Source organism: Culex pipiens, chromosome 2, assembly GCF_016801865.2.
Source record: "Culex pipiens pallens isolate TS chromosome 2, TS_CPP_V2, whole genome shotgun sequence".
Classification (NCBI taxonomy): domain Eukaryota; kingdom Metazoa; phylum Arthropoda; class Insecta; order Diptera; family Culicidae; genus Culex; species Culex pipiens.
Genome location: NC_068938.1, coordinates 11,067,860 through 11,080,321, shown reverse-complemented (window position 1 = coordinate 11,080,321; position 12,462 = coordinate 11,067,860). Strand labels below are relative to the sequence as shown.

The following is a 12,462-nucleotide window of genomic DNA, read 5'->3' as shown; positions in this document are numbered from 1 at the left end:
ATTATGATCATTACAATTTTGCAGAAGACACCAAATTGATCTGAAAATTCGTGCTCAAGGTACAGATTTTAGATTGTTTACAAGCCCATATTGTATGTTCAGCCCTCAAATTTGATGATGTTTTGTATGGATGAACTCATGACGAAAAATGACTTTTTAACGTAAGTCAAGTTTAAAAAAAAACGTAACTAAGCATCTTAACAAAAAAATTTTGAAGTGCTAGAGAATTACAAAAATGTTTATTACGAAAAATGCAAGATTTTTCACTTATTTTTTATAACATAATTCGATAAAGTTGGTTCATTATATCGAAAAAATGCAAAGCAACATTTATGTGGATAAATCAAATTGTTATCGTGTTATTGATGTTTGCAGATTTTAAAATCAAATTCTGACCGGAGCCATCAATGGTACCACGTGGACACCTTAGGGGGGTTTGCGGTTGTCCAAAAAAGATTTTTTTTTGTATGGATAATTGCACACAAAGGGGGGAATTCTGAGATTTTCAAAAAAGTTTTCACTTGGTTAATTGATGGTCTCTTCATTAATAAAGCCGTTATTTATCCTTTTTGAATCTACATATTTTTAAAGCATTTCAAGGACGGTCCAAAGGTGTTCAAACATTCTTCTTTGTCCTATATTTAAGAATTTTCTCAAAAATAAAACAAACACGACTACATATTTTTTCATACTTGTCACAACTCGTCATTAATTTATTCAATCACTACATGAATCATTTTGTAATCTGCGCTCTCAATAACTTCCCCTCCAACGATAGAGAGCACACGTTCTTGCGCACCCCATGCGACAACCAATTATAATTTATGGTAATTTATTAAATTATTAGTTATCGTTTTGTGTAAGTGTGTGTGCGTATAACTCAGCATGTACAGCAGGTTAGAAACGATCAATTTGTCATCATAACCATCGATGATGACAGTGATCAGCTTGGTTGGTCTCACTTAAAAACTAATCGCAAAAACGTTTCTTCTTCTTCTTTTTTGTATATTTACAGGTACGCGGGCAGAACAAATAAATAAAAACTAATAAAACTAATTAACTTAAGTCACGGGGAGGGTCGAGGGGGTCCGCGATTGGAGTTTTTCTTCGTTCGCTAATAAATGTACAGCAATTACGATTAGCTACACGATTAGTAGTCGGTCGGTGAATTCGAACTCGATCCCCACAAATACTCTATCAATGTTATATTATTTAAGTAATACTGCTGCGATAGAACACACGCCGTTGGTTTGTTGGCCAATATGGATGTTTGTTGTGAGATATTTTATCCAAACACTAATTAATGTCACTTGAACGCTTAAGAAGGGGTTTCTAACATGCACCTCTCGTATACAATCACTTCTTTTTCTGCCTTGGCTAGGGGCAAGTAAGGACTTGAGCATTCCAAGCACGCGGTTGCAATTAAATATTTTTTTCTTTATCTCAGCCTAAGAGTTTTGCCATTTTGCCTAAGAGAAGCTGAATTTCGTAACCGTAGCTTGCGATAAGCGTCGTCTTTTTCTTAAGGTCCTTCTAGTTGCACACGCTGATCCACTCCTCGACCTCGCAGTCGTCGCACTCGACGTAGCAGCACCAGTGGAATTTGCAGTTGCACCGGTCGACGCGCTTCTCCCGGACCAGGTTGTAGCCCCGGCCGCAGCACATCGAGGCGCAACCCTCGCTGCCGGTGCTGGTGCGGTTGCAGCGACGCCCAACGGTTCCTGAAGGGGTGAAAGTATTCGTTAGAGTTAATCAAATACATCATGAAGACACTCTTTCTTACCCGGTATATCCGACACCTGGTCCCGCTCGCAAAAGTTGGGCGATCTTTGGTAGTAGAACAGTGCGTTCTCCATCCGCTTGTTGCCGGCGCGACCTCCCATCGGCACCACCAGCGACTGCTGTCCCATCATGAGCTGCTTGTCCCGCTTGCTGTCACCGCCGCGGTTACTGCCGCCTTTACTCTCCCCACCGGACGACGACCCCGACAAGCCCTGATGCTTGGTTCGCCTGGGCGGACGTGCATTTTTGACGTGCTTCCGTTTCTTTGGTTTGTGGTACACGATCATCGGCGGACCGTTGCCCAGGTTGGACTGATCGACGAGGACCGCCCTTCGGTACTGCTGCTTCAGCACCTTGCCGACCACCCGGAAGTCCGGTGCCGACTTCCAGCACGTCTTCAGCTGGCAGCTGCCGGACATTCCGTGGCACTTGCAGCGAACTTGCATGTTGTTGGACACGGCCTGGAATGAGGAGTTGAAGTCAGTATACCTGAAAAAGGGTTCAAAGAAACGTCTTACCCTCCGCCCGGCATGGTTATTGTGCAGGTTGATCTGCGACTGGATGTCACCGCCCTTTTCCCGCGTGTCCAGGAACAGCTCGGAGAACTCCACCCCGAAGGCCATGTTGTGCGAACAGCCGCCCCACTTCCACCGGCTGGCCTGTTTCGTCTTCAGCTTCTTCAGGCTGTCGTCCACCAGGATCGAGTTCTCGTTGATGGCGTCCAGAAAGCGCAGCTTTTCCTTCTCCAGGCTTTCCCGCAGCGACTTGGACATGCCCTTCCGGTTGACGGCCGGATCGCAGCCGCAGCTGATCAGGCGACCTTGGGCGCAAGCTCGGGCCACACTGTGCGTCACTCCGGCGGAGGCGATCGCGTACGCGAACGCACTCTCGCGGTATCCTGTGGAAGAGACTAGGATTAGTAATATCAGTCACGTCACGGGGGTCTAGTTGGCAACCTGCGGAGTGATAGTTAATTAAACAATTATTTATTGGAAGTTTGTTTGCGGTCACGATCGCTACCGCTGCCGACGTACAATGATCATCACGGATCGAATAAAGTGTAGTTGATGATCGCCAAGTAGAAAGGAAAATCGATGAATATTATTTGCAGTTTTCCCCACCCCGGGTGCCTCCTGTACCTCAGAGGAACAACCGGGGAGGACAGGTTGTGGTGATCTACGACCGATCAGATCCCACAACTCTGGCAGGAGTCTCGCAGAGTCGTCGTCGTCGCCGAGTGTCGTCAAACGGGGTCCCTGTCAGCGAATGGGAAATCTCGATCGTGCAGCTTCGATCCATCGACGACGGCCAGAACCGAAAACAATCAGCCAATAAATTTTGCAGCATTTGTATGGAAATTAAATTGAAAAGAAGAGGTTCTTTCTCTCGTTCGTCTGTGTAAAGGGCTGTGGTGATTTTTGAATTATTTATTATATTCGAGGGGAAGCTGATGCTGCCTCAGAAGTTGCTCGTATTGATAAGATTGTTGTTTGTGGCTGTCAGAATTGGACACACTTTAGAGGCAAGAACCGGGTTGAAGAAGCTGGAACTGGGATAATCGCATAATTTGGTATGATGTTTGTCGTTGAGTTTTGAATACATTTTTTAACTTATATGTTAGAAAAAAATCGTTCGTTTCAGGTTTGGTTTGTATGCTTAAAAAAGTGCACTATTGAATATTAAAAATAATTAAACCATCTCAATATCATAAGCATTTTCAATAAAACATTATTCGGATGCATTTTGGACTTATTGAATGTATTTAGGAGCCATCGCTGTACCTATTTTGGACCCACAATCTGATTGGTTCAAATTTTGATAACTCGAACTGCGGCGTGTGGCGGCAGCACGCACACTTAAGAAAATTGTTAAACTAAAGGGCCTATCCAAGATTATAAATGAAGATATATTTATTTCAGATTAAAAAAAAAGATTTATGAAAAATATTTCAAAAGATTTCGAAATGTTCATTACCGAAATTTTGATAAAGTGTTTTGGAGTTATAGCCAAATTTTTTTTAATATTTCACGAAAAAAAGCTACTCTGAATATTGTTGAACGGCTGAGAAAATTTCTTACCATTTTCTTTCTGAGACTTTGAAAATTTGACAATTTGTATCATAGGTACAGCCTCACAAATAATTCGAATTGATCAGAATAAGCTTTTCTAAGTATCAGTTAATTAAGCCTGTAATTCTCAACTGATCTCGGAAACTATTTCTTCGATTTTCAATGTTTAAAATTTAAAAAATAATTTAATTTTTTTTTAATCAAGCATGATTTTGGAAAAACTCCGCAAAAAGATGATTTCCCCCTTTTCATATTTTAGACCAAATTTTCAAATAATGAAATTATTTTTTTAATACATTAATACATTCCACAGCAAGTTTCATGTTTTGAATATTTGAAGACTATACTAAAAAAAATGGTAATATTACTGCTTGGAATTGTGACAGATTTTGTGTTTAATTTAACAGTCAAAACCCGAAGCCTGCAAAATGCGTTACAGTAAATTTTCGCAGGCTTGGGAAATATGCAAAATAGCACCAAACTTCAATGTTTTATAGTGTTTTGGAATCGTCAGAATGTCTACTTTAAGGAAAAAATATGCAAATTAGTGAATTTTTGGGCGGGGCTCGGGGGGGAGGGGGTGAACGAAAAAATATCCGAGCAAAATGCGTTACAGTAAATTTGTAAAATTTATATCTTATGCAAAACATGACCAAAACTCAAAGTTTTATAGTGCTTTGGAAAGGTCTTCACATGAACTTCATGTTAAAAATATAAAAAGACTACGTTTTCCATAAAGTTTTACTAAAAAAGTTAAGTAAACATTTATTGTTCTATATACTAATATCAGTAAGAGAATAAAAACATGACTTTTCATTAGAAACATAATCATGCGACATATCTAACTTCTCCAAATTTCATGAATAGTCATTCTGCAACAAAATTGAACCGATTCAGCTGAACCGGTTCACCCAACCGGTTCAATAGTTGTACCGGTTGAACATTTCTGGCACAAAATGTATCATGCGACATGTCTAACTCTTTCAAATTGCCTGAAAAGTCATTCTGTACCAAAATTGAACCGATTCAGCTGAACCGGTTCATCCAACCGGTTCGATAGTTGTACCGGTTGAACATTTCTGGCACAAAATGTAGCATGCGACATATCTAACTCTTTCAAATTGCCTGAAAAGTCATTTTGTAACAAAATTGAACCGATTCAGCTGAACCGGTTCATCCAACCGATTCAATAGTTGTACCGGTTGAACATTTCTGGCACAAAATGTAGCATGCGACATATCTAACTCTTTCAAATTGCCTGAAAAGTCATTATGTAGCAACATTGAACCGATTCAGCTGAACCGGTTCATCCAACCGGTTCGATAGTTGTACCGATTGAACATTTCTGGCACAAAATGTAGCATGTGACATATCTAACTCTTTCAAATTGCCTGAAAAGTCATTTTGTAACAAAATTGAACCGATTCAGCTTAACCAGTTCATCCAACCGGTTCAATAGTTGTACCGGTTGAACATTTCTGGCACAAAATGTAGCATGCGACATATCTAACTCTTTCAAATTGCCTGAAAAGTCATTTTGTAACAAAATTGAACCGATTCAGCTTAACCAGTTCATCCAACCGGTTCAATAGTTGTACCGGTTGAACATTTCTGGCACAAAATGTAGCATGTGACATATCTAACTCTTTCAAATTGCCTGAAAAGTCATTTTGTAACAAAATTGAACCGATTCCGGTTGTACCGGTTGAACATTTAAGGCACAAAATGAATCATGTGACATGTCTAATTCTTTCAAATTGCCTGAAAAGTCATTCTGTAACAAAATTGTAGCATGTGACATATCTAACAAAATGTAGCATGTGACATATCTAACTCTTTCAAATTGCCTGAAAAGTCATTTTGTAACAAAATTGAACCGATTCAGCTGAACCAGTTCATCCAACCGGTTCAATAGTTGTACCGGTTGAACATTTCTGGCACAAAATGTAGCATGCGACATATCTAACTCTTTCAAATTGCCTGAAAAGTCATTTTGTAACAAAATTGAACCGATTCAGCTGAACCGGTTCATCCAACCGGTTCGATAGTTGTACCGGTTGAACATTTCTGGCACAAAATGTAGCATGCGACATATCTAACTCTTTCAAATTGCCTGAAAAGTCATTCTGTAACAAAATTGAACCGATTCAGCTGAACCGGTTCATCTAACCGGTTGAAAAGTTATGCTTCCTTAAATTATTTAATTTATTTAAATTCTTTATATTCTCTAAATTCTTAAAGAATTTAAAGAATTTAAAAAAATTCAAGAATTTAAAGAATTTAAAGAATTTAAAGAATTTATAGAATTTAAAGAATTTATAGAATTTAAAGAATTCAAAGAATTTAAAGAATTTAAAGAATTTGAAGAATTTAAAGAATTTAAAGAATTTAAAGAATTTAAAGAATTTAAAGAATTTAAAGAATTTAAAGAATTTAAAGAATTTAAAGAATTTAAAGAATTTAAAGAATTTAAAGAATTTAAAGAATTTAAAGAATTTAAAGAAGTTAAAGAATTTAAAGAATTTAAAGAATTTAAAGAATTTAAAGATTTTAAAGAATTTAAAGAATTGAAAGAATTTAAAGAATTTAAAGAATTTAAAGAATTTAAAGAATTTAAAGAATTTAAAGAATTTAAAGAATTTAAAGAATTTAAAGAATTTAAAGAATTTAAAGAATTTAAAGAATTTAAAGAATTTAAAGAATTTAAAGAATTTAAAGAATTTAAAGAATTTAAAGAATTTAAAGAATTTAAAGAATTTAAAGAATTTACAGCATTTTAAGAATTTTAAGAATTTAAAGAATTTAAAGAATTCAAAGAATTTAAAGAATTTAAAGAATTCAAAGAATTTAAAGAATTTAAAGAATTAAAAAAATTTAAAGAATTTAAAGATTTTAAAGAATTTAAAGAATTTAAAGAATTTAAAGAATTTAAAGAATTTAAAGAATTTAAAGAATTTAAAGAATTTAAAGAATTTAAAGAATTTAAAGAATTTAAAGAATTTAAAGAATTTAAAGAATTTAAAGAATTTAAAGAATTTAAAGAATTTAAAGAATTTAAAGAATTTAAAGAATTTAAAGAATTTAAAGAATTTAAAGAATTTAAAGAATTTAAAGAATTTAAAGAATTTAAAGAATTTAAAGAATTTAAAGAATTTAAAGAATTTAAAGAATTTAAAGAATTTAAAGAATTTAATGAATTTAAAGAATTTAAAGAATTTAAAGAATTTAAAGAATTCAAAGAATTTAAAGAATTTAAAGAATTTAAAGAATTTAAAGAATTCAAAGAATTTAAAGAATTTTAAGAATTTAAAGAATTTAAAGAATTCAAAGAATTCAAAGAATTCAAAGAATTTAAAGAATTTAAAGAATTTAAAGAATTTAAAGAATTCAAAGAATTTTAAGAATTTTAAGAATTTTAAGAATTTTAAGAATTTTAAGAATTTTAAGAATTTTAAGAATTTTAAGAATTTGAAGAATTTTAAGAATTTTAAGAATTTTAAGAATTTTAAGAATTTTAAGAATTTTAAGAATTTTAAGAATTTTAAGAATTTTAAGAATTTTAAGAATTTTAAGAATTTTAAGAATTTTAAGAATTTTAAGAATTTTAAGAATTTTAAGAATTTTAAGAATTTTAAGAATTTTAAGAATTTTAAGAATTTTAAATTAATTTTATTTAAATATTAATTGAATTTTAAGAATTTTAAGAATTTTAAGGATTTTAAGAATTTTAAGAATTTTAAGAATTTAGAGAATTTAAAAAAATTAAAGAATTTAAGGAAGCATAACTTTTCAACCGGTAAGATGAACCGGTTCAGCCGAATCGGTTCAATTTTGTTGCAGAATGACTTTTCAGGCAATTTGAAAGAGTTAGATATGTCGCATGCTACATTTTGTGCCAGAAATGTTCAACCGGTACAACTATTGAACCGGTTGGATGAACTGGTTAAGCTGAATCGGTTCAATTTTGTTACAGAATGACTTTTCAGGCAATTTGAAAGAGTTAGATATGTCGCATGCTACATTTTGTGCCAGAAATGTTCAACGGGTCAACTATTGAACCGGTTGGATGAACCGGTTCAGCTGAATCGGTTCAATTTTGTTACACAATGACTTTTCAGACAATTTGAAAGAGTTAGATATGTCGCATTCTACATTTTGTGCCAGAAATGTTCAACCGGTACAACTATTGAACCGGTTGGATGAACTGGTTAAGCTGAATCGGTTCAATTTTGTTACAAAATGACTTTTCAGGCAATTTGAAAGAGTTAGATATGTCACATGCTACATTTTGTGCCAGAAATGTTCAACCGGTACAACTATCGAACCGGTTGGGTGAACCGGTTCAGCTGAATCGGTTCAATGTTGCTACATAATGACTTTTCAGGCAATTTGAAAGAGTTAGATATGTCGCATGCTACATTTTGTGCCAGAAATGTTCAACCGGTACAACTATCGAACCGGTTGGATGAACCGGTTCAGCTGAATCGGTTCAATTTTGTTACAAAATGACGTTTCAGGCAATTTGAAAGAGTTAGATATGTCGCATGATACATTTTGTGCCAGAAATGTTCAACCGGTACAACTATTGAACCGGTTGGGTGAACCGGATCAGCTGAATCGGTTCAATTTTGTTGCAGAATGACTATTCATGAAATTTGGAGAAGTTAGATATGTCGCATGATTATGTTTCTAATGAAAAGTCATGTTTTTATTCTCTTACTGATATTAGTATATAGAACAATAAATGTTTACTTAACTTTTTTAGTAAAACTTTATGGAAAACGTAGTCTTTTTATATTTTTAACATAATGTTCATGTGAAGACCTTTCCAAAGCACTATAAAACTTTGAGTTTTGGTCATGTTTTGCATAAGATATAAATTTTACAAATTTACTGTAACGCATTTTGCTCGGATATTTTTTCGTTCACCCCCTCCCCCTCGAGCCCCGTCCAAAAATTCACTAATTTGCATATTTTTTCCTTAAAGTAGACATTCTGACGATTCCAAAACACTATAAAACATTGAAGTTTGGTGCTATTTTGCATATTTCCCAAGCCTGCGAAAATTTACTGTAACGCATTTTGCAGGCTTCGGGTTGTACAGGGAAATTTTTTTCTTCGGGTCTTGACTGTTAACATTAGAAAATGATGAAATTTTCGTCAGTTTCTGTTGAATTTCTCATTTTTACTCATTATTTCAAGGAAAATTGCAAAATAAAGATACCTATATATTCAACCAAACAAATTTTTAACCTTCCAAAATTATATTTTTTTCCTGTGGACAAAGGCATTGCAGTAAATCATGTAAAATTCAGAAATTTTCAAAATATTTCCTATACAATTCCCAGCATTTTAATTTTGTACAGTCCAAACTCGATTATGCGAAGAACTCGGATAAAATTCACTTCGGATAATCGAATCTTACCGTTCGTTGTCATATTTTTGATGGTCAAGCTTAAGTACGGCACATAAACTACTCTTAAATGATTAAGAATTCTTAAATCCAGGATGGCGGCCAAAATGGCGGTAATAAAGTATTAAAAAAAGGCATTTTTTACTTTAAAGAGCAATTCCAGCCCAAAACAGGATATTTCCGTCGTGAAACTACTTACTTTTCCTATCATTCTTCAGCGACGAAATAGCCTATTTTTCTGTACCAAAAATAACAGAATCGAATAGCAACACTTTTCAAAATAAATGCTGAAAACTTCTACTTTTCAGCACTCAAATGGGTGCTGAAAAGTTGAACTTTTCAGCACTTGTTTCGAAAAGTAACACTTTTCAACATTTTTTTTGATTTAAACGATTTATTGACAAAATACATGAAAATTTGACATACAATTTTACTCAGTGTGTGTTTTTTTGGAATTGCAAAAAATGTTGAATGGAACTCGTTGCAAAACTTGATTTTTTTCAGCACTCATCGTATTTATCCAACTGGTCAAAGACAAACTTATGGGAAATTGGACGAGCTTTTCGTTAAAAATATTTTCGAAACTGAAAAATCAAGTCTAATCTATTTTTTCATCATTTTTATTTTTAAAACCGCTGTAACTTCAAAAGGATTGGACTTAGGACAATGGTCAATATGGAGACTTTTATGTAACATTGTCTGGAGAATTGATTTTCGTATTCGGCTTTTGAAAATTTTGACGTTTAGAGCACTTTTCAAAAAAACAGTTTCAGTAAATGATTTTTGTATTTTTTCAAGGTGAGTTGCTCGATCTTGCATTTTTCGTGAGTCTTTTTGTAACATTTTAGGCTATTTTCACAAAAATTTTGAGCGAAAAAAAATCGAGGGCTCACCTTCAAATTTAATTTTTAAACTCAAAAATAAAAAAATCTCATAAAAGTGGAGTGTTTTTTTCTTTCAGTGTATTTTTTTCGGAAAGCCCGTCAAATTTCCTACAAGTTTGTCTTTGACCACTTTTTGATACGATGCAACGGCTTCGTGATACAGCAACATTTAAATTACGAAATACAAAAATATTTAAAACACTTACGCCCTTCTCAAATGTTATTATCGAGTGTAACTGACTCCATATACACAAAAATGGCTTATATATGCCTAGGATAACATGTTTACAAAGTTTCATTGAAATCGGAGAGGGTCAGGTATAACCGATTCCCTATTTGACATGGAATTGCTCTTAAAGGATCCCTAGTAACATTTTAGGTTTTAAGTAGGTCATAAAAGCCTATTTAGGCCGTATGAGGGTTTCCAGAACCCTGATAAAACCTGTAAGTTTAAAAATGTTACTAGGGATATCAAATATTTAAATTTGGCAAAAATGGGGTCACAAAACTCGAATTTGATGTTAAAAGTAAGAACATAAAAAAAATACGAAAAAAAATGTTTTGGTCGAAATTTGATTATCCGAAGTTTCATACAAACCTTCAGATAATCGAAACTTCATATAATCGAGGCTTTGGATAATCGAGTTTGGACTGTATAGAAATTTGTATGGGAAAACCAACTTTTTTGTTATTTCATTCCAGTAATTTTAATTTTTCTCAAAATTGGCCTAAAACGGGATTTTTGCATTTTAGATCAGTTTTGAACATTTGGAAAAAAATAAAGGTGCCAATGATCAAATAACAAAATAAAATGAAATGCTTTGCGAAAAGCCGGATCTGCTCATATTGCTTCCAAATGTTAAGATGTTGTATTGGGGCCTGATTGTGACCGAGTCATTCCAATTGATTAAGTAATTGTCAAGTATCTCCTTGTTTCTCAGTGGTTAACTCTAGGAGAAAATCGGGGCCGGCACTTACAAAGCGGATTGAGTTAATTTTTTTTACTGAATTTATTACTGTTGATATGATTTAAAGCGAATGTAAAGTGTAATGTAATTTTATGTAATTTTACCTCAATTAAGACTGCAAAAGTGACATTACAACTAAAAGGTGGTAAAATTACACATTTTTTTCTGACATAAAAATTTACTACTTCCTACACAGAAAAAAAATCATCGAATATTACATCTAGGAAGGGGTACATCTTTTATGTCAGAAAAAAGGTGTAATTTTACCTCTGGAAATGTGTAATTTTACCTCTATTCTGGTGTAATGTCACTTTTTCAGTCTGAATTGAGGTAAAATTAAATCATAAAAGAGGTAATATTCAACCTTCCAAAATTACAGCTTCCAAATTTACATTATTTTTTACTGTGTTGATGTAATATTACCATGATTTTTTTTCTGTGTAGGGTGCCATAATATGGTCCAGCTTGTGATGATACACTACTTCCCTTTACTAAGTGATCGAATCCAGAAGGAAAAAGATCACTAGTTGGGCTGGTCCGAGTTGTTACCAAAATATAAATTAACCTAAACAAAACAATATCCTTCAGCTACTACTGAATCAATCTCGCCATGGCTCCACTTTCAGATCGTGTCATAATTTATTACCTCAATTTGGGTCCAGAAGCTGTTCGCAGAATTGCCCCCCTGCCTGTCGAACCTGTATAATTTGATGTAAATTCAATTCGGTTCGCATATGTAAATGCCGATCATGTCACTGAGTTGTGCAAAAAAAAGCCTCACAGAACGGGGAAAAATATACGCGCAGAAAACATAATTTGTCATGGCATATACATATGTCAGTCAGTCAGTCAAGTCAGGCTCTCCGTCGTCGATTACGAATTGCATCACACTAACTACCTCCTCCACCGACGACGACTGACTCGATTGATCGTTTCGAATCGCTTGAGTCAGCAAAACCATTCAGATTCCGTCACAGTCCGTCAGGTAGCAATCAATCGGTTTGGCTGGTTTATGCACTCCGACCCCACCCGGTCCTGCCCCCAAAGTGGTGACATTTTGTTGCCCCAAGTTCTTGCCGTCAGATCGCGACCTGTTTCGGAAGTCTCTCGTACACACATCTGAATAGCCAATATCTCAGTCCTGAGTCCGGGGATTGATGCATTTCCCGCACGCCCAGAGTGACTTTTCTCCTCTTTGCATTCAAGCCATCGATCAATTCGACCAACGTGAATCAAGCAGGAGCCTCGTCGACGACGTCATGGTTAAGTCATTCGTCCATCCATCAGAGATTGTGAACCGCACTGAGGGAAAGAGCGATGGATTCGTCAGTGGTCGCGTGCTGAAC

At 34.7% G+C, this 12,462-nt stretch overlaps 1 protein-coding gene across 1 annotated transcript; it reads right to left on the bottom strand.

The window, feature by feature from the left end:
* Positions 1–696: 696 nt before the first annotated feature.
* Positions 697–9,289, bottom strand: LOC120431971 (protein Wnt-10a-like). The gene is made up of 4 exons (XM_052708689.1): positions 9,277–9,289; positions 2,301–2,692; positions 1,784–2,243; positions 697–1,721 (listed from the first exon to the last, which is right to left on the bottom strand). Exons 1-4 carry the CDS (start codon positions 9,287–9,289, stop codon positions 1,534–1,536), a joined length of 1,053 nt encoding a protein of 350 aa, XP_052564649.1. The 3' UTR covers positions 697–1,533.
* Positions 9,290–12,462: the final 3,173 nt, after the last annotated feature.

What these genes read in the sequence shown, in the direction of transcription:
- LOC120431971 (XM_052708689.1), bottom strand. An exon ending in ATAACCATGCCGGGCGGAGG is followed by an intron (nt 2,244 to 2,300) that starts GTAAGACGTTTC and finishes TCCTCATTCCAG; the next exon opens with GCCGTGTCCAACAACATGCA. An exon ending in CCAGGTGTCGGATATACCGG is followed by an intron (nt 1,722 to 1,783) that starts GTAAGAAAGAGT and finishes TCACCCCTTCAG; the next exon opens with GAACCGTTGGGCGTCGCTGC.